Below are 27,024 nucleotides of genomic sequence, written 5' to 3'. Positions count from 1 at the left end.
GACCTTTCAAAGGTGATCGTGAGCAGCCTCAGGTATAGTGTCCAAAAAGTCTCTTAGCACTTGTGGATGCATCCCGTCAGGGTCCATGGACTTGTGGATGTCTAGGTGTTTCTCCAACTCAACCCTCCTTGACCAAGGGAAAGTCTCCCTTCCAACACTCCTTTACCCTGGTCTCCTGGGTCAGAGCTCCCTGAGGGCTGGTCTTGCCAGTGAAGACCATCGCAAAGATGGCATTCAGTAACTCTGCCTTCTCTACGTCCTTTGTTACCAGGGTCCTCCCTTCATTTAGTAACAGGCCCATATTATCCTTCCTTTTCCTTCTGTTATTGATGTATTTGCAGATACCTTTCTTGTTGTCCTTGACATCCTTGGCCACATTTAATTCCAGTTGGGCCCTGGCCTTCGTTGTGATAATATCGTGCTATCACAATAAGCACACATACTCCACTGCTTATTCCCTAACCAGACAAGCAAAAGTTGCTGACGCACCCTGCTAAGTCAAGGGTATCAGAGATGTTGCCTCACTGCTGCTGGACATCAGCACAAACCATCCTAATACTGTGGTAATCAACAACTTAGGCAGCACGTAGGGTCAAAAAGTCATGGGAAATGCTTTTTTTGACCTCCCAGTTCAAAACCCAAGAGTGCCAGTCTTCTTTCTTCTGAGGTCTCTATTGGGGCTGAATTACAGCACTGACGCAAAGCAACACTTCAAAGAGCTGCTTGCAGCAAGCTGGTGCACAGCCAGTGACTGGCCTCCTCAGAGCAAAGGGGTGGGCTGAGCAGGGGAGGAGAGGTGGGAAACAGAGATCTGCTGCCCCACAGAGGCCAGCTGATACCCATCCCCATACTGTAGAACAGGAAAGGAAATGCAGGGAAGTATGTCAGATATAGCAATAGCTGTCACCGGGAAGTGTTGAGATGAGTGCCAGTGGGGGAGAAAGAGAAACCAGACTCCCCTAGAGGTTGGCTCCATGGTTGAGCTCTCACCTGGCACCTTGAGAGAGGTCCTTGGCATGGAATGCTCGCACTCCAGCACATATTAAGAACCACTGCATGAGTCTTCAGTGGAAAACAGCAAAGAAATCCCACAGCAGCACTGACCTTGCAAAACTATTTTTAACTGTATCACATTAAAAGCACTGCTGTGAAAAGGCAAGGCAGTGCAAACAGCAAACAGATGTCTGGCCTCATCTGGAAACCGGGCAGCTGTTTTTCTGGCTTCACCTAAAATCTCTCTGTGCTTCTGTCTCTTTCACCTACAAGACAGATATGCCATGGCACTGAAAGTCATGGACACAGCTTGCAGTCACTTCAGTAGAATCATAATTTGGCCTCAAGCCCCAAAACCAAGCTACAAAAGGAGGGCTCTGCAATATGAACAACTGCTTGTGCCCACCAACCCACTGCCTACCCTGAGAGACAGTGGATGGTAAATGGAAGACTGTAGAACTGGTGGTTACATTACCATGGCGTGTCAGACACAGGAAACACAAACTTGGTATCAGCCTTGCTACATGTGGAAAAAAAAGAGATCAGAGCCAGGTTGTGTCACCTTCATGAAGCTTCCTGGGAGGACAGATATTTATTATAGGGGAAATCTCTGCCCTTAGACTTTTCAGTGGCACATCTGCTACCTATTTCATCCCCAAAACAGACCTTCGGTAAGGCTTAAGTGAGGTGCAGACACTCTGCCAGCTCCCTCACACACAGAAACATTTCATCCTAGAAACACAGAAAAAAAGGTTATAGGTGCCAGGTGGCTTACTTCTATTTGCTACCTTTCTTTCATTACTTCTTTGGAATAAGTGATGATTAAAGTCATTGCACAGTTGCAGATCTAAAGAATGTGAAGGATATGCAGGAATGTGAAGAAATACAGACAAACAAGCATAAGGAAACACAACAATTAAAAACTGCAAAATAAGAAAGCCTCTCAGTAACAGTTTGATCCAATACCCAGGGGAAGTCAGCCAAGGTTGTCTCTTTCATTGACTTCATCAGGCACTCAATTACCCCAGCAGACTTGTCTAAAGCCTCACCACAGCCCTAGCACATCCTTGTGGAACTTAACTTGAAAAGTACTGTTCCTAATTTTAAGGGTCAAGAATTGTAATTGATTACTGAAATAGTGAATTTGTTAGTGGTTTTCCCATACCTGTAGTAGAACAATTACATGGCAAAGTAGAACAGCAGAACTCGTTATTTCAAGGCTTTAAGGTCAAAATTCTGCCTTCAGATTCACATTCACATTTTCCATTGTCTGCAATGGAAACAGATGATGTGTAGCTAAGTTAAATTTGTATTCCAGCACTTCAAACTATCCAGGTTTTTAACTTTCTGTAGAAATTCTTCTAAAATTTCTGTAGAAATATTGTTACACTCTCTATTGTTTTGTGGATTTCAAATGATGGCTTAAGACATAGCTGATGCAATTTTTCTGTACAGCTTGGGATAAGACTGCAGATTTTTCTGCCCTCTTGGTTTTCCCAGAATACTGAAAGAGTGCTCTATGTCAGTAGATTTTACACTACATACACAGAGTGACAAAATACTAACAACCTATGCTTAAAGAGGTAAAATTATGTGTGTGACAATGGTTTTGCCATTATACTTTTGCATATTGTTGAGAACAATACTTTTTAGCCTAAACACCAGCAACATTTTGATCCCAGAAAATCAACAAACCCAAAAGTTAAAAATAATGTTTAGCTGACCTCTGGATTTTTGTAGCATAAATGAGCCTCAGGAAACATAATAAAAACAGATTAAAAATGCTGTAAACAGTTTTGTGAACTTACATTGACGTATTTCTTATTTCTTGGTCTTGCTGATCAAGAATAAGCTAGCAGGTAAGAAGCAGCAGCCAATGTTAAGTTTGTCTCCTCCACTGTGGGAGGTCATGTTAAAACACTAAGTTGAAAAAATGCTTTAGAACAGAATTCCTATGTAAACCTCCCTGGGGATTTACACTCATTAATGTATGCATGTTTAAAATGGTATTTTCACTCTATCCTGTGTTGCCTGAGAACCATTTTTATCCTTTTAAAATCTGCATTCATATTATAATCCATAAGTACCTTTCATTTTTGCATTAACACTATAAATACTGTTAGTAATACTAAACTATTTCTGTTGACTTATTTGTAAAAAGAAAAATATATTATATGTTTATATATTCTTATAAAGTGAATTAACACTGGAGAGAGGGATATGAGGGGGAATAGTGTACAATCACAGTTGATGTGTATTATTGAGCACAAATTCAATGCCTGAAACAAAAAGGAAAAGAAAAAAGTGTTTGGTGTTCTCTCAAGCCGTGTCAGACGAAGAGTCATAGGATGCTGACACTATGAAGTTGCTGGTATTGGAGTGGCTTGCCATGGACTGGGCAGCCTGCTGGCTCAAGTTATTGCAGATCAGCACCAGCTGGTTGCTCTGCGCTTCTGAGAGGGTGCTGCAGCTCTGGTAGACACTGAAGTTGGTCTTGCGGCCAGGGATGTTGCCTTTCTCACACATCGTCTTTACCATCTTGGCAAGCTTGTTTTTCCCCAGGGCTTGGCAATTGTACCAGTGAAGTGCAGCCAAGTTGACAACGGGTTTGATGGACAGGTAGAAAGGCGCATCCTCGTAGCGCATGGCCGGAGGGCGCCGCTGGGCATACTCCTTGTAGTCCTGCACAGGGCAGGTCTGTGGGGAGTGCTGGGTGGCATACACCCGCGAGTCCGTCCCGCCTCTCTTGCTCTTGGTACTCACGTCCCCATTGTCTGGCCCCATCCACTCCAGGTACTCCAACCCAGTCTCTGTCACCCGCAGCCGGATATCGCCCCACTTGAGGGTGGACCCATGGAAACCTGTGCAGTGTCCAAACGCCTTAGTGTTGTTCAGCCACACAAGGTTCAGCAGCCCTTCAGGATTGTACCGGCTCAGTAAGCCTCTTTTGCGCAGGATAAGCTCGTCAGCAAAGGTGAGCTTCATGGATTTGTGTGGCTTGTTTCCTTTCCCTTTACATCTCAGCTCTATCTGCTTTTGCTTTAGAGCTTCCTGGGACCTCTTGAACTCCTTATCCCTCGTAATACTGTACCCATACCTGTGCTCTTTGAGATACCTCTCCAGTCCACACTGATAGTTGGCCAGACTGTTTGGCTCATATTCAGACCCATCTTTTTGTCTGGCATCCACAAAGAAGGACGCAAGATAGGCATCAAGCTCTTTGCAGGGGATGACATAGATCTCACGAGTCTCAGAGGGGTACTTGGAAATGAGGAATTCTCGGAAATTGCGGAGAGCCGTCTGCGTGCTCCGAATGGTCTTCTCATTCTGCTCCCTGCTGAGCTCTGCTGCTCTCTCATCCTGGTCTGGAAGAGGAAGAATGGGACAGAAAAAAAGCAGAAGCAGTGAGTTTATGTGATGCTTTTCCTAAACTGAATTTCGTCAAAAAGGAAAGAACTTAATTTCACAAAGGGCTCTGGGAAACATCTTTAGATACCTCTGACATGACTGAAAAGCCAACTTCAATTTCACAAATGATACACTATATGACACAAAAAGTGAGCTCCTCATGACACCGAGGCACAGTTTTGTGCATGGAGATTTGTGAAAATCATTGAGATTAAGAGGCAATCTGCTTTTTGCAATAAAGGCAAGGTGAAGGATTTTCTGTGGATCACAATGCTGTGTGCAGGGCCCAGACACAGGAATAAGCTCACTCAGAATTATTTCACTTATGAAACCACAGCTTGTACTGGTTACATTTTTTTCCTACAAAAAAAAAGCTAAAGCATCATATTTAGGACAGTAATATTTATCTTTAATCAGGCACATTTTTAAAGAGCAAAATAAATATAGTCAGAATGTACAGTACAAAATAAGGCAGCACACCCTAAGGAGTTACTGCAGAGCAAAGTGCAATTTACAAATGTACAAGAATAAAGAAAATATATTTAATACGTTCATATCAGAAAACATGTAAAAAAGCATGATTGTATAATCTCTCTATGTCATCAAACTGTACCTTGACAGTACAATTATGACCATGTCTTTTCATTCTGCAGAAAAATCAAATTCTGGAAACAACTTCATGTTGCTTTAAAGGCTTTCCTGATTTCCTTACAATCAATGACACATCAAAACACAATATTCAGGTGCCACCACTATGATATCTGTTACTGACAGCTGATTTTCTGGTTGATCATAAGAGAAGCATAAAAAGGAAAAGCCTTGTAAGTGATGTGTGTTTTTAATGACTGTTTTCTTGGCATATGCAAACTATTTGTTTGCACAAGAACGCAGCTTAAAGCATATACATGGAACTGTCATTCTGAATGTGAAAAATCTTAATGGTTTTAGAAAATTAACAGCAAATGCAAAGAAGGAAAATTCAATTATTTCACTGTTTTCTGGAACCGCACGTGGAGCACTTTTTGTCTCTCTTTCACTTAATAAGCAGAAGAGGGAGAAAAAAACGCAAAGTTCTTTTTTATTTGGTCTCATAGCAAAACTCTTACATTTTGGCATCCTTTTAGCAGTGCCATAGCAACACTCACCAGGTGTTTCCCACCCGACATACACACACAAAGTGGTATGAGACCAGGTGAAGCTCCCATTGCCTCTCTGCCATTCAGGCCAAGCTTATGTCAGGCTGAGTAGCAGAGCCTTGGCTTTGCACCAGTGTTCAGACACTTGTTCCTCTCTTCCCTGCAAGCCTATTAGCAGGGGAGAAGGCAGCAGGGAAAGGGAGGTAGCCTCTCCTTCCCTACCTCACCTGAAGTTTTCCATGTGGTGCAGAAACACTGGGGCAGAGCTGGGCAGATTCTCCTTCCACCAATCTACAGGGTGACTCTTAAGGAAGTTCATCCCATCACTTCCATACCACACCTGCAGGCGGAGGCATGGGGAGTGACTTGCCCCAGCACGTCCCAGCAGGATAGAAACAGGACTGAGTTTATAACCCTCAGGACCAGTTCCTGTGTCTTCAGAGTGAGGCCTCCTGCATCCACAGCACTCACCTGTTTAGAGGGATTTCTTAAATCCTCTGCAAAGCACAGAGAAGTGGCCATCTGCAACTGAGGTCTTTGGGGGCTTCTGTAGGCAGGAAAAAAATGGTGCCACAAAGCACTGAGGTGCTTGAACCGTGCTCCAGGGGAAAAAGAAAGGTCACCTTCCTGATTCAGAAACTCACTTTAATACTGATGTCAGTATCAAAGCACTCCTAGCAGCCTGCAGTGAAGCCTCACGCTTCAGGCAATGTACATAATAGATCCTTTTAGTATGGCTAGATGCAGGCTGGAAACAAAGAGACAGGCCTATTTAAAGCTCCAAAACAAACATTTACTCTGGTGTTTTGTTCACTGCACCCACCACCACTTATTATAGAACTGTGTAAGTAATCAGTGCTTTGACTGACAGCCCACATCCTAAGTTCCATTTCAATACAAACAGCACATATAATGGCTCAGTTTTATAAATGTCATCAATCACTTCTTATTAGAGAGTAGCCTGTCACAACACAGCAGTGACACCCAGTCAGTCATTTACATTACAGCATCTTTCCTTAATCTGCAAAGGAAATTGCCCTATCTGCAGCTAACAATTATAAAACCCATGCTGAATTAAAGATCCTCCCAACATTCATGAGCAAAATAGTACCCCAGAAACACTGCATTCCTGCAGCGGTGTGTTGTGTGTTACTTCACAAGGCAGGTGGGAAATGTTAAAAAATAATGGGTCAGGTTTTCATGCAGCCACATCAGGAGAGCTACATTCACTTTGGCTGTGAATCCAGGCTGAAGTAGCAAAAGTGGATTATCCTCTTCCTAAGAGACCGCTCAGATATTGGCAATGTATTATGCACCATGGTACAAATGTGGGGTGTTTCCCATGTAACAGTTCCCAGATGTTTGTTTTGTCTCACTTTGCTGCACCTTGCTGAATAGAGACCAAAGCTCTTTTGATTGTTCTGTGGAGCTGGTGGAAACTACTGGAAACACTGGTGGGGATCTACATTAGTTCCTTGACTACTGCAAACATAAACCTGTTTGCTCTTGGACCTCCACTGCTAATAGCATCATCAACTCTTCAGTGTGCATGGGTTCCAAAACTGGGTAAAAGCACAGAAAAAAAAGCCACAAAGCGCTTCTCAATACAAGAGAACACCTCTGTATCAGAACGTCCCCAAGCTGCAAATTGATGGTGATAAAGAATGGAGAAGTGTTATATATGTTTTCACCTTTCTTATAGTCTTCTGTATGTCTCTGTTGTTAGGCTTTAGGAATACAAATACTCTTGTTTTATGATCTAATTTCTCTCAGCTGGTTGGTCAGAACCAATCAACCAGAAATTATTGTCATCATTGATCTATGACGCCAAGCTCTCCTTAGTGTCTGTTCCTTGTCATAATGCAGTCTTTGGAACTAGTAGTGCTGTTACCCCTGTTTTACAGACTACAACCAGAAGCATGAAAAAATGAATTGATTTGGGGATGCATTTCCTGAGGTCCTGTCCCCTGAGCTGCATCAGTGCACAAAGGACCTGGTTATACCTCTTGAGTTTCTTATCATATCCCACATCTTTCATTTCCAAGAAAACCAGAGTGTGGCAGAAAAAGACAGTAAAACCCACCTTACTGGGGGGTCCAGGGTAAACTCCCAACCATGAGTTTGAAAAAGTGATGAGTACTTAAGATGTTCTAGTTCAAATGTAGAGAAAGAGATAAAGTGACCAGGGAGAGATTAAACAGACAACCTAGTGGGAGCGGGATGTCCCAGGCTAGCCCATGACCATCAGATGATCTCTCCCACAGAGCAACAGCTGTTTTCTGATCTTTTCATAATCTGATCTTAACGCAGCCAAGACTTAATATTATCAGCACAGTTATCAAACTCAGGCTTGTTTTAATATCAGCTCACACACATACACACACTTGGACTCCCTGAAAAGGACATAACCTCTGTAATTACATATGGCAGGGGGAAAAGGCACTTGCTTTCATGATAGACAGATACAGATTGTTAATGTTCAGAGAGCATTTGTGACATCAGTGGGAGTCACAAACCTAAGTTATTATTGCAAACAGTCTTAAACTCTGCATATGGTAAGCAGTGAGATATCACAGACGCACATTAAATGTAAGGTGGGTTTTCTTGGTGGTAATCACATCACCAGCCAAAGTCTTCTCTGCCAAATTTGTGTCCTGACTAGGAAAATGCCTCTGCAGCAGGCCTGCTTCCACTGATACGCTTTCATTCAAGAGAAAAAGCCTAGTTAACCACACACGAAGCACCACGTATCTCTATGCTGGAGCTAAGTGCCCTCTCTCCACTCCCCAGCACCTTGCAGGTTGGCTGTTGCCCCTGTTTTGCAATCCCTGAAAAGCAGCGATATCCAACCTTCAGGCTGTGGCAATATGCAGCCCACTAAAACAGTTCAAGTAAACCACAGCCTGCTCCTACCTTTTTCTCCTGTCCTCTATTGTTTCAAGAAGGTATCTATATGCAAACAACACCCTCAAATCTACAGTCTCAGTGAGCAGAGGTCATTCTGTTGTTCAAAGGAGTTATGGTCAAGTCACAATGGGGAACAGCCGCATGTGCCTCTGACAAATGTGCCCTCCTGGAAGCCGTGCTACTGCTTCCCTGTCAGAACCAGCTGAATACCACTGTCATACCACAGCATCCCGGAATATTGCTGCATGCAAATCTTAGAAAGCCGATTTTCACCATATCACAAGAATAACCCAGCATTCTCATGTCTTGCTGCCAAAAATGAGGGTGAGGGTAAGCGCAGAAGGTGTCCACAGCAGAAGTGCCTCTAAACATTTGCAGAAACATCCTGAGAATAAGTAGACGAAAGTGCATCTGTAATTTTTCTTGAATTTCTGCCCTACCCCTCTGATGTTGTTACTAAATTCTGTTTAACAGTTAAAGTTCCCTGTTCCCACTACATTAAGTTAAACTCTATTTTACCATCTAATATGTTAAACTCCAGTTTAACATTCTCAGAAAAGGCTTTCATTAGCATGTAAAATCTGTAGTATGAAAGAAATTAATTAATTAATATCCCCTTATGAATGACACTATGTTTTTGGCAAAAAAAATTATACTTCTATTCAGTTAACCTCGTCCAATGAAATTATCAGCAAAATGTTTTACAATTCTAAAACTAAAAAGCTTTAGATTATGACAAAGAAAAAAGGACATAGGACAAATGAGTATGGGAATATTTATTCAATGGTATCTCCATTAAGTAAAGTCACTAAAATAAACTTTAGTCACCTGAACAATTTTTGCAAGGTATAGAATGGTCTGATAATGAATGCTCACTCAAACACTAGTGCTTATTTCCAGTTTGTGTTCTCTTTCACTACTTTCTCTCAACAGCTTGAACAGATTTGAGATGCAGTTTGGCTGCTGGCAAAGCCAATAATAAAATACACATCGATGTTAATGAGACTTCTGCACAGTCCTCAGATGTCAGAAAATCTGTAGCCATGATAAGTGAGTAAGAAGTTACGTTCTCCTATGACTGACTGGGTCACCCTCTTTTTGCAGAGGGTACTAGCGATTGCTAATGAACAGTGCAAAACAGTAGCACCCCGGGAACTCCAATTTTTACAAAGCCATCTTCCTTCTCCACCTGATGTACATGACATCTGAGCCATTCCAGCACAAAGGTTCTAAAAATGCATTTTCTAAACAAAAAATGTTCCCATTGGCTCACTTCATCTAGTTGTTTGGTTTTGCTTTCGTCATGGTAGTGCAAAACAGAAGTGCTGCATTCCAGTTTTAACTTCCATTTCCCTTCTTCCACTGAACAATTAACAGTGGCATTTCTGGGGTATGAGGCCATACAGTTACCTACCTCCTTTTGAAGCTGTTCTGAGATGCACTGGCACGAACTGCTGCAATGCAAAATGGGATGTATTTCCTCTGTACCACCACACAGTGGGATATTTACCCAGATTCCACCTCCATTTGACAGGAAGAAATACACCAATTCCAGCTCTCCCAGGCTTACCCAACACTGCAACACTGCACAACAGGATGCTACAGCTCAGACACAGCATGGAGAACAGCAGAAACAGAAAATATTTTGCAGGAGTTCTAAGAAACCCATATATCTGGTACTAAAGCAATAGTACAGGCAATATATACTCAGCTGGCAGCTGGAGTGGAATCTGCTATTTAATCTGGCTTGTTCCAAGTCAGTCACCAGGATTGTAACCAAGCCTGCAACCATCGCCAGGTCTACCTGCCATGCTTCATCCCACTCTTTATTTCCACAGCTATTATCTTTACAGGAGGTATATAAAAACAAATTATTTGGACCCTTATATAATTGACATTCAGGGACTCAACTCTTCATAGAAGTGGAGGATATAAAAGCCACACTTAGAGTTCTATACACTACAAAAAAAAAACCATTAGAAAACTTTAAAAATAAAGTGAAACCCCATTCCACCCGTCAAAGTAACTGACTAAACTTCCTTCAACAATGTTCACTTCTAAGATACAATTTCTACTTTTTCAAAGCTCAGGTTAAACAAATCAGGTAGTTTGGTGAAACTGGGAGTGCTGCTGGAGTTGGTAAGTAGGAAAACATTACCTGTAATGTGAAGCTAATTTCAGCTGTGTATTGAGCATGCATATTTGTATTCAGCCATATAATATTCTAATGATTTCCAAACAACTAATGGCTAACACCATTAGAAAACTGCAGGTACTGGTTTCAGTTTAAAGCTAAAGAAAAGAGACACTTTCTGACAATTATTTTCTTCTGAATAAATATTTAACCCTGGAAAACACTTTTTTTTTTTACCCAGGACTCCTTAGCAACATAAAGAAATTTTGCCTTTTCAAAGTAGGTTAGTTATTTAATGCTTTGTGGCAGAAAGAATTAAAGAAATGATTGTAATGGTCTACACTAGCCTGAGTACTGAAACCTGGCTGATGCACAGCAGAAGGGATGCACTTGTTTTCAAAGAGGACCTGGCTCAGCACCAGTCCAGAAAGTGTTGCATACACATCCTCAGCAGAGTATCAGTTTTTCTCCCAAGTAAGTTTCCAATTCAACAAAGCATATTTTAAGTGTGTTATGGATTGGTGTCCCTGTATTTAAGTATCTGCTTACGTAAAAATTAACTGGTCTAAATCATTATATGTATAGAAGGTGGAACTGAATAAAATTTATATGCATACAGTGACTTGGTTCAAAAGCTGATAAGAGGAAAGAAAACAAGAAGAAAAATCAAAAACGTGGAGCAAAAAAACTGTAAAGATCTGAGACACACCTCCTTTATTGAATTAAGTCTACAATTCTCAGGGCAAAAATCCATTTCTTACATAACAAAACCAAGAATCTACATTTCCGGAAAGGTTTCCACCTTTCCATGTTCCTACAGAGAAAATCAGATTTATAGATGTGTAAACAGATCTCAGAAGCAGTGATTGCTCAGCCAGAAATTTAACTACTGGGCTGGTTTGCACAAAATAACAGGTATAAATTTATATATAATTTTGGAATATTTGGCACAGTGGAATTTTGTGCCCCTCTGCAATTGAAAGCCCTGTGGAAGAAGAATGAGAAATGGGGCCCATGTATCCCCTTACAGTTCAGTCTTCTCTAACAAGAATTTTAATGTAAAACATGTAAAATGTGCTACTTCACATCACCAGAGGTTTAGCATGTTCTCAGCTACAGTGTACCACCAGTTTTAATGCAATCACATTTAAGAAAAACCTTTAATAAGCATAGTTGAGAAAGCAGCGCAAGAGGTCTGGAAGGGATGAGCCAGGGCTATGAAGTTTGCCTGCTTTTGATTCACTCTAGACAGCAGCTGAGAAGCAGAACCGGGAAATATGGGAGAGAAATAAAGATGAGGGGGAGAGAAGAGAGAATAAGAACAAAGGATATGAAAAAAACAACACCAAAGAGAGATTAAAACCAGATGAGAGTCCTCATCATCTGAAATCTAATTTATATCAGTGTTTCAAAATGAGTCAGTCTAACTGGGGCAGCAAGCAGAGAAACAAAGAAAAGGAGAATGTAATAAATATTTTATTACATTAATCATAATAAGCTGCACTTTAAGTCTTGGCCAAAGCATATTCTTAAATCAAGCTGAGAATGTGAGCAGTTTCAGACTTAAGAGCATGAGGCTCACATGACTGTAATTAACATAATAAATCATACTGTGAAACTCTCTACACAGGCTGACAGCACTTGGTTGATATATTGCTTATTAAAGACTGCAGACATTTTTCCCTCTATTTTATTGAAGTGCCATTGGTAGTGAATCAAAAAGAACCCTTTTCTGTTCTGGCTGAACTATCTACTGCAGATGTAAGAGGAAATGTGTTGGCAGCTCGTGCCATTTACTTCTGGTAATACAGATTGCAGCACATGCACCCCAAAGAACTGCATTTCAGTATTTTTTCTTTAATTTAGCAAGGTATTCCAACTGCCTTGTTAGTGACCTTGATGTATCATTTCTGAAATTCTGTGCTGGTGATTTTGCCCAGCCAGACCAATGTGTTTTTACCTTTCCTTTCACTGTATATTGTCCAGTAGGAGTGAAGCAAGCTATGAAGGCCACAAACTCTGTGAAGAGCTCACAATTTACAACCTCACAAGGAATTTCCATGTACACTTTTAACACACATATTTCTTTTCTCTTTGCTGGCTCAGAAAGCAGTATTTGAGGAGCAGCTCTTTACACAGTTCTCCAGAGAGAATGAAGTCTAACACTTCAAGTGAAATAGCTTTTAAGGTGGATTTTTAGCCTGCTTTTCTGTTTCTCTCCTCCTCACACTCCAGAAAAAAATGACAACCATGAACTTTATTTTACAAACACAACTTTCATCACATTACAGGGACGGAAGTTTAAAATGTAAAGGTTGGGGAAGACTCAAAGCTGGGCAGAGGGCAGTGACATGAATACATCCCAGCTTGCAGGAAGAGGACAGCTCTCAAGCGTTAGATGCTCTGCTAGGCAGCTGCTCACACACCCTGGCTGACGGAAGACCACTTTATTCTAGACTAAACATGGCACACCTAGGCATTTGCCAAGACAAGGACTCCCAAGAGGTGCAGGAGCTGCTGGAAATTTTGCACAGTGAGGAGACAAACCTGCAAGAGAAGCACATTCATCAAGAACTGGACCGCTGTTCATAGCACAACTCATTTCTTTCTGTCCTTGAATACATGTTTAAACCTAATTTATCACAGTCTGACTGAGTAAATATTTAGTCACATTTTGCAGCTCTACTTGAGTAAAGTCTCTTTAAATAAAATGAGGAGTTTCAGATGTTTTCTAGCTATGTACACACTCAGGAGAGCATACAAAAACTACCTACCTGCTCTGCTGCTCAGAATACTGTTATTATTGCTCTTCTGTATTTACACTGCCAGAATTTTCCTGTCAGGAATGTTTTGTTATTTCCATAGAAATAATTTGTTCTTCTATATAGGACATGAACAATCAGTTCCCCTGCTACTGAATGAGTTCATACCAAAACTGACACAAACCAATTAATCTAAGAGGTCACATGGGTTATAGTTTAATGGATATAATTATGGATGTGTTATACATATACATGGTTATTTTAATATGCACTAGCACAATAAACAGTCTGATGTATTCAACAATTCTGTAAGTGAATGGCAAATGGGACAAGTTACTGTCAAACTGTAAGTTTTCTGAGGACTATCTTAAATGGGGGAGGGAAAACAGAGGCATAAAGCCAATTCTTTATACAGAGAGGAAAAATAAAATGTAAATTTTTGAGCAAAAAACCAAAATGTCTATCAGCATATAGGCACGAATGTTGTTCTGTAATGCTAAGAATACTGCCCCTGTCTGTTATTTTGTTTTCTTGGCTTTATAGTCATGCAAGAAATGAAGTCCCAAACAAGTGGCAATGCTCCATCTGCTAGGAGCAAAGGACAGAAAAAATCTCCATAAGATGGCACATCAACATGATTGAAGGACAGAGCCCATAACAATCAGAATAGTGCTCCAAGTTGTGCACAGGATGGAACTATTCCCATAAAAAACCATCAGTGCTTCTCTGGCGCATTCATACTGCTATCTTTGACCAGTCACTGTAGGAAAGCAGAGATTAGGCATACACCCAGTGAAAACAGAAGTGAGTGTAAACAGAAAATCGAAACAAGCTATTCAACGGTCAGAGCTGAACATTGGGTTTTTTTCACAGGCTCAATCTTTGGGTACAGGTTTCCTGGTTGAAATAATACAGTAATACAGCACATTCAGCTGTTGCACTGGGGTGATGTGACCTGGGGTAGAACAGCTCAGAATACATTTTCTCCTTCTCTGAACAAAACAGAAGACCAGCTTTTTTCTTTCAATTTTTCCTTTCCAAGTACAAAGCAGAAAGCAATTGACTAAACATTATTAATCCACTGTTGTTTCAAGTGATGTTTTCATCATGAAGACCTAGTTAATGAAAAGCTACAGCAGATCACAGTGTCACTGTGATAGTCACCCTCAGTTCCATCAACAGGAACACATGCAGAATTTCTGTGTGCGCGTACGCGCATCTACTGTTCAATTAGAGTTAAAGGGATTAACAGGTATATATCAGAAGTAAGACGCAGCCAACGCACTTAATGATCAATGTATAATTAAGCAAAGCTTTAATAACATGAAGTTTTAATCAGACTCAGCAAAGTCCTCAGCACCACTTTTTATAAGACGTGCCTGCAGGAAGCCCTGCTCCCAGCTCCCGCCAGGGGCAGCATTCAGTGGGAACCATGACCTGGGAACTGCTGTGTCTAACACAACATTTGTGTGATCTGCAGCATCCTTCTATTTTTAAAGGGCAGCACGGCATGGCTCCAGAGAAAAGCAGACTCATTTGGGAAATGAAAACACAGCCCTGCCCAAACGTTCCACAGAGGCCACCAGCCACATTAAAGCTGTTCAAAACACCCAGTGCTGAAAGCAGCTCTTCTGTGACCACCCTGTGGAGCGCCCCAGCAAGAAAGATTCATCACAGAAAGCAGGCATTCCATTTTCTCTCTCTTGAGGCTTTGATTTAATAGCCTGTTTCAACACTTCCTGGAATGGGCATATGCTTCATTTAAGCATACTTTATCAAACAAAGATAGATTTCATTATGTTTCAGTGCTTCCAGGATCTGAATGTTTTAGCAAGCACTGGTCAGTGCTGTGCCAGCTGTGATAAAATATCTAAAATATCATCATGCCTGTGTTTTCTTTTCTGGAAAAATTCAAACAAGAATTTCTGTATTCCAAATTTCTGTCTTGCTTGGAGAGATAGAAAATATACTCAGATATTTTTACTGGTCTGTTTCATGCTCAAGCAGATTTTAGGTTCACTGCAACTACAAAAAGAAGATGACATGACAGAAGAAGACTCTCTAAGAGGGATACAATTTAGGTATGAAGAAAATCGGAGAAACGAGTAGTGGCTTCACAGAACAGCTTATGCAAAAAATGCCATGTTCCCATCACTGAGACAGGTGAAACAGTTATTCCCAAGGACTACTGCTACTAAAATCTTAGATCTTGAAAACATGTGTGAAGTAGTCCTTCTGTAGGTATAGAATCATTGAATCATAGAATTGTTAAGGTTGGAAAAGACCTTTAAGATATCAAGACCAACCATCTACCTATTACAATCACCATGTTCACCAATAAACCATCTCCTCAAGCACCATAACCACACATTTTTTTGAACAGTTTCACAGGGATGATGACTCTACCACTTCCCTGGTCAGCCTGTTCCAATGCTTTACAACCCTTTTGATGATGAAATTTTTCCTAACCTTAACCTCCCCTTGTGCAGCTTAAGGCCATTTCCTCTCATCTGCACTTGCCCGGGAGAAGAGACCAACACCTACCTGGCTGCCCAGGCTTCTGAACAACCCCAGTTGCTTCAGCTGCTCCTCATCAGTCTGGGTTCCAGATCCTTTCCCAGCTTTGTTGCCCTTCTCTGGACATGTTCCAGCACCTCAGTCTTTCTTGGAGTGAGGAGCCCAAAACTGACCACAGGATTTGAGGTGAGAACTCACCAATGCCCAAAACAGGGGAATGATCACTTTCTTGGGCCTGTTTAGTGAAGTACCAGCCTCACACAAAGTGGAAAATCACTCTCAGATAGTGTCCTGATCTAAACCATCAAGCCCTTTTTGTCCCAGCATCCCATCTGAAGTGCAAAAGGGAAGTGTGTGTCTGAAGCCTTTCCAGGGTCAGCATCCCTCTTGGCTGCTGTGCTGCATCTCCTCTGCAGATCCCAATCTGACTCTGCCTTGTTTCTCTTTTCTTAAAGACTCACAAATCATAAGCTGAAAATAGCTCCAAAATGAAACAATTTCAAAGATCACACAGAGAAACAGATCTCTGATTAAAAGCACCGTGTTAAATAATCTATTTCCTAAAATTAAAGTGATGTTCAGTACAGATGTGTCCAATTTTGTTTGTTTTTTCCCATATGTTTGCAGGAGAGCTGGAGCCAGCAGAGGCTTTATTTTCTTCTTTTATACACCAGTATCATAAAACACAGCACTTTGCACAAAACAGTTGTCTATTTAAGACACCTTTAGAGAAAGGGAGAACATAGCATCTCGGTCATGTTGGTTTGCAAAAATTATTGTTTTCTACTTTTCACTTGCGCATCCTATTTTTTGCTTTTCAGCCTTTCATGTTAGGGTAATGGTGGACAGGGTATATTTCTAGGTCTGAAATGAATGGTGATGCTCCAGAACACAACCATTCATTGAAACGGGCAGTTTGTCTTCTGGTATAACACACCGTCTTCCTTAATACTGTTTGTGCAATGGTACTTTGAATGAAAAATATATATTTATATAGAGAATAATTCCTCTCTTCAGAATCCCAGTGAATATTCTCAACTGTTTGTCAGCTGAACTTGGCATGCTCTACAAAATGAATCCTTAAAAACTGCTGGGGCCTGGCTGCAATAGTCCTTTTCTTTCCTTCCTAGCTACAGGCAAATAACCTTCACAGATTGCATGGAAACTATCATTCCTCCACCTTCCTCTGTTACAGAGGATCAATAGGCCTATGCAGCTTTTATTGCAGGAATGCACTGAAAGCCCATCCCCAAACATCTCCCACACCAACCTACTTTCAGTATGAATACTCATGAATAGCCTGCTCCAAGAAGTATATATATATATATATGTATCTCCAGTTACAGTGCTGCCAGGAGATGTCTCTTTGTGCTGCACGTACTTCCCACTCAGAGGAATTCCATGCTGAAAAGAGGAAATAAGCCCTGACATCAAAGAAAGCAGCAGCCTAATCTTTTGCATGCATAGCTGTTCTGATAAACACTTAATATTTAGGACAACCTGCATGTGACAAGTCCATTGCTGGTTATACAAAAAGGCTGGCATGAGCTTTCTGTGTCTGAAAGGAATTTTCACTAAATGAAATACATGTGAAGTCCTGAAATGGTAATAGGTACATTTCTTAAGCACAGTGAAAAGCTAAAGATATTGTAGTAATTGATGCATTTTCATTTCTGTGTTCTCCTGCAAAAATTACTACCTTGATAAATGCCTCTCGTAGGAACAGCTTCATAAACAACTCTTGTGTTAGAGTTGTTAGTACTACAGATTCATTTCTTTTTTAAAAATTTGTTTGTCATGCTGTGCACCCAGATGATAAAAGCAATTACATGACTACTCTGCCAAGGCTAAACTTGTCCTCTTTATGCTACTGTCCTGCTTTTAAACAGAACTCCCTTACAATATTGTAAAGATAACTAATCATTAGCTTGACTTCTAGAATAAAAAAGTCTAGCTAGATTTCTAGAATACAGCCCCCAAAACATTATATTATAATTTAACAGCACTTGGATGAATATATTTGAAGGTGGGAGTGGGCTGGCAAATCCATGCTGCAAGACCAGGTGATTAATCAGGCCAGTAGCTTCCTTTTTCTGATATTTAAAACTACAGCGATCTAATTTTATTCTTCTAAATAAGCTAGGCTCTAGCAACTTTTTTTAAAAAAAAGTGCTATATTTTTTGTAATAATGTATCTCAGCAATTATTATTTTTAGTCCATCTACTAGAGCAGGAATAGGTATCAATTATGGGACCTAAAGAGTCATCAGTGGACTCTGAACTCTTCAGTACAACACAAAGAGCAGAGACTGTCTCACCCCTACACATATTTAAGTGTTCACTTGATCACTTGTCCAGCAGCATATGTCCATGGAGACTGCTTCAAGCAGTCACTTTAGCCAAGAGTCATCAATCTTCGCATGTAAACTACAAATACAGAGACTGATTAGCAGTTATTTGATGTTCTTGGAAGAACTGTTTACGTACGAGCTTTGTAACTTTCTTTTGATGTGATTATTTTTCTTGCACTACTTTCATTCTTGGCACGGTTCCACTGGGCTTGAAATAATTACAAAAAGGATTAATTTTGCCTTTCTGTATGCTTTATATACACCTCTAAAAATGGCACTATTTTTTCTTGTTTGCAGTTCTTTGGAATGTGCGAGGCTGACACTTTTTTTTACATATAAACAGTGATTTAGAAGGTAGAGCTAAATCTAGTCAAAACTGTCAGTTCCTGAGGTGTGAGAGACTCCTTTCAGCTCAAAGTTTTGTAACATTTTGATGCTCATCTAACAGCTCCTAATCCACAAATCTTATATGAGGATCTTGGCTACCACATAATTTAAATTTACACCATTGCAGACAGAAAAAAGGAGGAAAAGGGAGAGGTCCTACTACTTCTAATTGCAGAGAAGTACTTAAAATATTCCACTAAGAGCTCTACATCAGTATCAAACAAGCCCCATTTGAGCTCCATTTTATAATGGTCATGCTCAGATAGAGCCTTATATAAACACCTGTAACCAACAGGGAAGTCCACACTAAGAGCAGAACAAAAGTCAACACATTAGGTGACAATCGCGAAAGGCTGCAATCTTGCTTACGCATTCCTGTGACAAGAGCACAGGAAGAGAACTAGATCTTTGCCCAAGTTACCAGGCTAAGCTGACACTAAGCCGGCACTGATCTGGAATCCTGACATACCTGCTGCAGAAATAAAAGAATGGAGAGGATCTCAGAGCAGGGACATCAGAGCCAGCAAGGCTAAGCACTGCCCTCAGCACAGACCAGCATCCATCACAGCGCACATTCAAACATGGGTACTGTTTGATAACCACAATGCCAGAACAGTGAGTGGCACTCTGACTACGAGAGCACGGGTGCTTACAGACAAACTGTTTCCCCTCCAAACTCTGAAAATGCCTGTACACGTAAAACAAGCAGTCAGGCGAGTTCAGCGATGGATATACATGAAGGCACTGTGATGGTACACATAGAATGTAACCTGCCACATCTCTGACAGAAGCAACAACCCCAGTCAATACATTTAGATGATTTTTTATTTTGCATCTCTACTTACTACTCTGCATTCTGCACAGTTTATATATAGGGGTTGGATTTCTTTTTTTCATTGAACTCTTTGTTCCTGTATTCATAGTGATGCACTAGTGTTGAATCAGAAATGTCTTGCTGCACTGTCTTGTTAATACAAAACACATCTCCACCCTCAGTCTTCAAGTGGAAAATAAATATTCTTCATAAATTCTTCAGCAAACCTGTTTACAAAGTAAATCCTATGTCTCTCAGAATCAAAACTTGTGTTTGTACAAAATAAGTTCTGTTCTTCTCTGAGCCATAGTCTCCCTCCATAGCCTTCTGCAATAACACCAAATCATTTCCATTCCTGGTTTCAGACATCCAAACGTCACTCACTAATTGCTCTAGGCTGCATGTACTACAACCCAAAGCATCATGTTTCTTACCCATCTTCCATCTCCACTGATGTCATCTACCTTGCCCTTGCTGGTTCTTGAACATTAAAACTAGCCGAAGTATTAGCAAAAGCAAAGTACAGAAGAGGTGGTTTGAGAAGTAGAAATTGCAGAAGTTCCCTGCACTCCACCATTGCAAAAATTTCTCTCCTAACAGATGCAGGTCCTCTCAGATTTTCCAGAATTAAAAAAGGACTAAATAATACCTACATACATTCTTGAAGGCTTTGCTAATAAAATGGCAAAGAAATATCTGAAAACTCTCAGATTAATGTCCCCTTATTAGCGATGAAATTTAACGAAGAATAATTCAGTATATGCCACAGTGCTCAGATGGACACGTAGACACAAAAATCTGTGTCTAACCTAACTGAATCTTCATTGGGATGCCACTTCTCTTTTGAGACATGAAAGTATCTTTGTAAGGTCCCTGCTTACAAATTCAGTTGCCATAGCTTAATAGAGTAAATGAGTTAAAAAAAACTATGTTTGAAAGAGAGACTAGTCCAAAAGCATCACGTGGCTTAAACTGGCCTAAGTTAACATATAACATCAACATTTTTGATTTCATGGATAACCTCACCTCAACTTTCACAATCTACAAGATCACCACGCATGGAAACTACCAGCTGTGTCTGGTACAAATGCAAGGATATGTCACTTCAGCTAAGGTTCAAGTAGTATTTCCTGCTGGCTGGACTGCAGCCTTTAATCATAACTTAAATAAAGCCTTAGTCCTGTTAAACCTTACACTAGCAGTTCTAATGGGGCCAGGAGCAAGGCTTCACATCTTGGAGAGGACAAGGCAGAATTTAAATCCCCTGCTCACTTTCAACTAAACCTTTGTTTGTCAAGCAGGCACTGAGTCTATAAATTAATAAAAGCTCTAGGTTTTTTGATATAATTAGTTCTTGCCTTTTTTTATTATTGGAATGTAAAAGACTCACATCTGTCTGTTTAGGACAGAAAAGATTTTTACACAGGATAGATAAACATCCTCTTGTAGCTCAATATTGCTCAAATTTTATATATCATGCACCACTTTCAGTATATCACTCTTTGTTAGGAGACAACCTAACAAAATCACTGTACATGAGCAACCACCCTAATCTAGTCTTTATCAAACCTCCACATTTTACCTGCAAGCATCTGCTGTGCATCCATAATAAATTAAATTTCCAACATTGCCCACCTTTTTGCAACTTGAAGATTTAATAATGCTAGCACTTCTTTCCCAAAGGAGCAGGCTGTATGGAAATGAGGGACTTTACTCAGGTATCAAGTTTTAGTCACATGTCAGTCATTGCACCCTTGTTAAAAACACCACTACCTCTAAATAAAATAACAGCATGTGACAACACTGCACCAGTCTGAAGAGAGGAATTGTGTAATGCTTTTTTGGAACAGCACAAGAAATTTAACCACTGAGAACATAACTGATTAAACTAGAATTTGGACAGCACTCTGAGAACCCTATCACTGTCTATGCAAAAAGCACTCGGAGGTTTTCAGGGTTGATTTATGCAGTGGGTGTAATCCAGGTGCAATCCCACTTTGCCCTCAAAATGAGACACTAGACATGGACCAATCCCGTTCTTGAAACTATATAAATGCAAAAATGTTGTGCTGCATCCGTTCCTGTAAGGTTTAACCCTAACCAGCAACAACTGCTGACCTTGTTTGGCTGCTGAGGACCTGGAAAAAACAGTTTAAAGGAGCTTGGATTTTTTAATGGATCTGTTGACAGTAAATCACTCTCCCAGATAACACATACCTAATATGGAAAAATTCTGCCCAGGTTTGCCTTCTATTGTCCCAAATTGCAAGTTTGAGACTGAACAAGTTGCAGGGGCAGGTTGGTAGTAAACAGGTCTACAGTGATTGGCTATAAACTGAGGAAGGCAGGAAAAAGTACATTTAGCACACAATTTGGGTTGAGTGGCATCTGGCATCCTGCCTTTCTCATACTTAGCAGAGCAGAGTCAGTTCTAAACCAGATGGAGTTTTGCAAGGGACTACCGCAAAATAACATCTCAGAGATGCAGTCATGCAAGAAATGGGTCCCAAAGAAGAATTTGCTTTGCTGTCCCTAAGACAATTATCATCCTTCCAGATTTCTAATGCTTAGTAGGGTTTTACTTAGTAAAACCGTGTATTTGACTTTGTCTGTTGTTTCACCTGGCAAGAAGATCTGCAGTCTCTTGCCAGTTGATAGATTTACTAGCGTTCAATCATTTTTCAGGATGTTCAAGTTAAAGTCATTGTTTTGAGCACTTACAGCACCTGCTACAAGGACTGCATATAGGCAGTTTTTAACCCCTTCTCTGTTTGTCTGTACTCTGTTGGACTAGGCAGCTCAAGGCCGAACCAGCAAGGGAGCAGATGGTAAACTTGCTCCTGCCTCATCTCCTCCTGGGATGGCACCACTGATGAAGAAGCTGGAAGAGTGAGAACTCTTCCAGCTGTCCGTGCTCAGGTCCAGAGGGAGCTGACAAGTCCCCTCAAGAAACAGATTTCCACCTCCTTCTGAAGACCTGTGGCTAACAGTTATTCTGCACATGGGATAATCACTCAGCAGAAGAAAGCTGTTTTAACATGCTCTTTATGCAATAATGTTGTTCTGTTTGTGCCAATTCTATGTGCTTTGGCAGGAGTTGAGAAAAATTATGGACACAGAGCATGACAGCATTCACTGGGAAAATGGAAAAAAAATCATTTCATCATGGATTCAAGTGTAATCAATTTCATAGTTAAGGCTGTACTTACACATCTTGTCTTCACTGCTCTGATTTACAGGTAACGATTTATAGAAATGAAAACCTCTCTCCTGGTACTCTCCTTTGCCTTTCCATGTCCAACAGTACTCATCTGACAATGTGAAAGTAACACGCAACTCCCCAATTCTAGACTACACTGGCTGAGACCACTTCTTTCTGGTTTATCAAGAGAGTGCATGGCCCAGTTCATGTCCTTGCTGACTCATGCACACAGCAAGGTCGCTGCACGCTCTCTCCCATGACACAACTGTACCCAAAATGGACCTGAAAAAGCATTTTGCCTATGGCTGCAGTACACTTTCTCATGTGAGGGTGCTTAGTTGGGTTTTTCTGAATCCTCTCCCAGCTGTATGTCGCTTCTCTACCTACTGACTTATGTGCCAGCAGGACCCCGAGGCAACGCACCACACCCGCCCCAGCTGCAACCTCACTGAGCCAGGCCTGGGGGCCACCCCCAAAATGCCACCGCCCCTCCACTCCGGCCCAGCGCCCTACCTGGCATCAGCTGCGCCGCTGCCTCGGGGGTGGTGGTAGGCGCGGCGTGGGGCTGCTGCTGGCTGGAGCTGACCTCAGGGTCAGCGCTCACCGAGGGCGAGCCGGCCACCTCGCCACCCGGGGCCAGCTGTGGGACGGACGGGAGGGTCTCCTCAGCGGCCGGTGGCTCCTCCTGACCTGGCAGCTGCAGGGCTGAGAGGGGGATGCTGATGGGTTTCCCAGCGGTGGTGATGGCATTGGAGCTGGTGGCTGGCACCTGCAGGGCGGCCACGGGGCCACCGCCTGCCCCCCGCGCCGGGGAGGCCAGGGGTCCCCGGGGCGGCCGCTGCGTGGCCATGCGGGGCGGGCCGGGCGGGGAGGCGCAGAGGCGCTGCGGGTCGGGGTCGGGGCCCGCGGCCGGCTGGGGCACGGTCCTGGTGGGCCCCAGGCAGGAGGGCCCAGCCGGGGGCTGCGGCTTGGGCTTGGACATCTGCGTCAAGGCCAGGGCCGGCCCATCGGCGCCGGCCGTCAGCTCGGCGTTGGCCACTATATAGTAGTCCTCGGGGAGCTCCTGCTTGATCTTCTTGAGGAGCACGTCGCCGCCGCCCTCGTCGGCAGGCCGCGCCTGGGCCTGGGCAGCGGCTGCCGGCCGCTTGCGGGGGCCCGCGGGGGCACGGTGCGGGTGTGGCTCGAAGTCACTGTCCTCGTCGGTGACAGAGGACTCACAGACCATGTCGAAGAGGGTGGCCTCATCCTCGTACTCCTCCACAGGCTCGCCCAGCTCTGACGGTTCGCTGCAGTAGGAGAAGTCGCAGGAGTCACGAGTACGGGTGCAATCCAGCTTGGCCTTCCCCGTCCGGCCTGGGTAGCGCTCCAGGGGGCTGGCCTGTGCCTCTGACGGCACCCCCAACATGCTGGGGCTGTCCGAGTTGAAGCTGCGGCTGTCCTGGAAGCAGACGCGCTCCTGGGAGCCAGCCCGGCAAGTGGCGGCCAGGGGCCAGTGGTAGGCATGGCCAGCACTACAGCCCCACATGGCTGTCAGGTTGCCGTGGGCCCCCTCTGAAAGCAGGTGCTTGAGGTTGGGGATGAGGCTGCAGATGGTCCCATGGCTGTGGGCCCAGCTCACCAGCTTGGAGAGATTTTCGGAGGAGGTGTGAAGGCAGTCCTCCATGGTACAGGATCAACAGTGCCTTGCCACTGGGAAGTCAGCTGAAGACACGGTTCAGATCACAGGGTCCTGGCACTCGTGGTCGTGTGTTGCCAAGCTCATATTTACTGCTCACCTGCAGAGAGAGAGAGCAAAACCCTGCTCTTCAGCACTCCCAAAGCATGACCACATTTGCACGGGCAAATGAAACATTTGTACGCTCAGCTAAACCCATTTCACTCTTATCTCATGCTCTTCAAAACATGTCTCAAAACTATGCCTGGTTATAAGCAGCCTCATTCCTCATTCTCAGGAACATCCCTGCAACATACAACTGAAGAGAAAACTGATTTTCAAACAAGCCAGTTCAGTATCAGTGGCAAAATGACTAGAAGCTTAAACCTCTGACAAAATATAAAAGCAGTCCAAAAGATGGTGATTGTGTGTTGATACCTAGGAAATTAAAATTAAAAATACAATTAATTTTAAACACCAGTGTGGCAATCAAGCACCAACTTTCATTGAATCTGAAGAAACGATAAAGTTTTACATAATTTATGTACGTTTGTCAATTGAATCAAATACCTCCTTTTCAACTGAATTTGAGAGACATCAAAAGGAAGGTTTGGAACTTGAGGTTTCAAATACAATGAATAAGCAAACAAGCTTAGCCTTCACTGTTGTATACTGATAGTCATCAGTTGCTCAAAGGCTTAAGAGACTCTTAAAGGACCTACAAGACTTAAGCCACAACCTTCCCTCAACTTTGAGATTTAACATTTTGCTTTTTTTCATATTGTCTGTTTTCTGACATCTAAATAATTATTCAGTTCAAGAAAAGCTTTTGCCATTTTCATCAAAACTATTTAGAAATTTGCAGTACAAGATGACAGCAAAACCTGAGTGTCTCTCTTTGTATATACCTAATGACAGAGAAGTCATCTCCAGTGACCTCAGGCAGCTAAAGTATCTGTGAACTTCTGCTCATTTCTGCAGGTCTGTTTGGAGGCTCTCCCTAACCCTCTCTCCCCTGTGCTTTGTGAACATGACCTGCAAGTCTTGGAGTTCCTGTTGTTCTCATTTCACTTTTGTTTTCATATAGGCAAAAAAGCGCATTACATTTTTCCCAGATGAAATGCAGCATTCATGGCAATGTTACACCTCATTTTATTCCTTGTCCTCTTCTATACAAGCACTTTTGGATGCAAAATTAACTGTGTCAAGGCTTAAAAAGACAGCCACACGGTGCCTAACTGCCCCTGGGGAATGCCTTCCCCACAACACAATCAACACAAATTACTACCTGCCTACCTAGTTGCTCCTCAGTGTCACCTGTCACCAGTTAGCTGCAGATAATCTCTGTTTGCTCTGTGCCAAGGGAGGTGAGGAGGCTGTGTTTCAATGATTTTGCAGCCTGCACATCCCTGCCCACTCCCGTTCACCAGGCAAGGGTTGGTCTGTGGATACCAAAACTGCAAAACTGGAAATAAAATAGACAAGTACTGCCTACGATCTGCCCCACAAGGCTCCTCCCAGGTCTTTTCACCCCACGCACTGTGAGTCTTTGGTGCGGTCAAGAATGGACCCAGCATGGGAATTTCTAGAAACTTTGCAAATTTCTAGGCATTTTTTCAACATCTTTGAAATTAAGCATGGAGGGAATGAATGAACAGGAGGAAGCACATCATTAGGAAATAAAATTGTGTAGAATTCAAGCTTGTTTTTGCAGTAGCTCAAGCCAGAGTGCATGCACAGAGAACAACTGCTACAATAACTTGAATTCTAGCCCACATGCAAACAGAGACTTCAGAGCATCAGCTGCAATTCAAAGCTCCTTGCATGACCAGAGCATCTGTGAATAAATGCAGAAGGTCCCCAATTTGCAAGTCTTTTAGGCACTGGAGAAGACTTCCCTTTTCAAACATTAAACTTTTAAATATCTAAAACTTCTATTTTGTTACCTTTTGTTATTTGTTTTAAAGCTTTTAAAGATTCACCATCATTCTTAACAGGGGTCAACACACCTGGGGCATCCATGTTTCTTCTGAGAGACATATTCAAAGACAGGTTCTTACAATGTATCCTGCCAAGAAGAAACACCAAACGACAGGAGGAGGAACACCATACTTATAGCAAGGCAAAGAAGAAATCTGGAAAGTGAACAGGGGAAAGGAGGGAGAGCTAAAGTCAGAAGCTGCATCAGTGTAAATCTGTGTGGTATCATAGAGCTGCTCAGTTGCCACACAACCAGGAATGTATCTTGGGAAGACAGAAAGCCATGTTTGGCTGAAGGACCATTTTCCCCTTAGGGAAATGAGATAAGGTCTGCCACTGTCTGACTGCCACGGTCAAAATTGTTTGTGCAGTTACTCAGAAGCACCGTGTCTTCAGTTTGCCAACCAAAGAGAAGTTGCCAATGGCACTTTGGCAGGGAGAGACTCATGCTGTAGAAAGCACAGCAAATGCATCATTATGTACCTGGTTTCCTGAAGAGGACCTTGTCTGCTCAGTCAGACAGCATGATCCTGGATGACAGTCTGCTCTTGTTATCTAAATCACATTTTAGAGATTATGTAAGTTCTTCATTCAGCCTGGCAAGATCTGATAAAATGACTCATGCTTAATAACCTGATAACATGATAACTCTGAAATCATACAGTAACTAGCAAAAACATGCTGTAGCTTCAATGTGATCTACACTTTTAACTGCATTACAGAAGCCTTAATCTTCCACAGCACTTTTCTGCAGTTCAGAGCCTACAGTTCAGATACCT

At 42.2% G+C, this 27,024-nt stretch overlaps 1 protein-coding gene across 4 annotated transcripts in view; it reads right to left on the bottom strand.

The window, feature by feature from the left end:
* Positions 1–334: 334 nt before the first annotated feature.
* KIAA1958 (KIAA1958 ortholog) overlaps positions 335–27,024 on the bottom strand; it is a 54,852-nt gene continuing 28,162 nt past the window's right edge. For 3 of the 4 annotated variants that reach the window (XM_032095258.1, XM_032095257.1, XM_032095259.1), the window contains 2 exons: positions 23,125–24,386; positions 335–4,358 (listed from right to left, as the gene is read on the bottom strand). In XM_032095258.1, coding sequence (XP_031951149.1) covers positions 3,313–4,358; positions 23,125–24,274 — 2,196 coding nt within the window. In that variant the 5' untranslated portion in view covers positions 24,275–24,386 and the 3' untranslated portion in view covers positions 335–3,312. Of the gene's footprint in view, positions 4,359–23,124; positions 24,387–26,274; positions 26,392–27,024 lie in introns of those variants that run through there. The other variant, XM_032095260.1, reaches the window with a different exon arrangement.

This window comes from Corvus moneduloides, chromosome Z (assembly GCF_009650955.1).
Source record: "Corvus moneduloides isolate bCorMon1 chromosome Z, bCorMon1.pri, whole genome shotgun sequence".
NCBI lineage: Eukaryota > Metazoa > Chordata > Aves > Passeriformes > Corvidae > Corvus > Corvus moneduloides.
The sequence above is the reverse complement of the archived record's forward strand: the minus strand, read 5'-3'. Positions and strand labels throughout refer to the sequence as shown.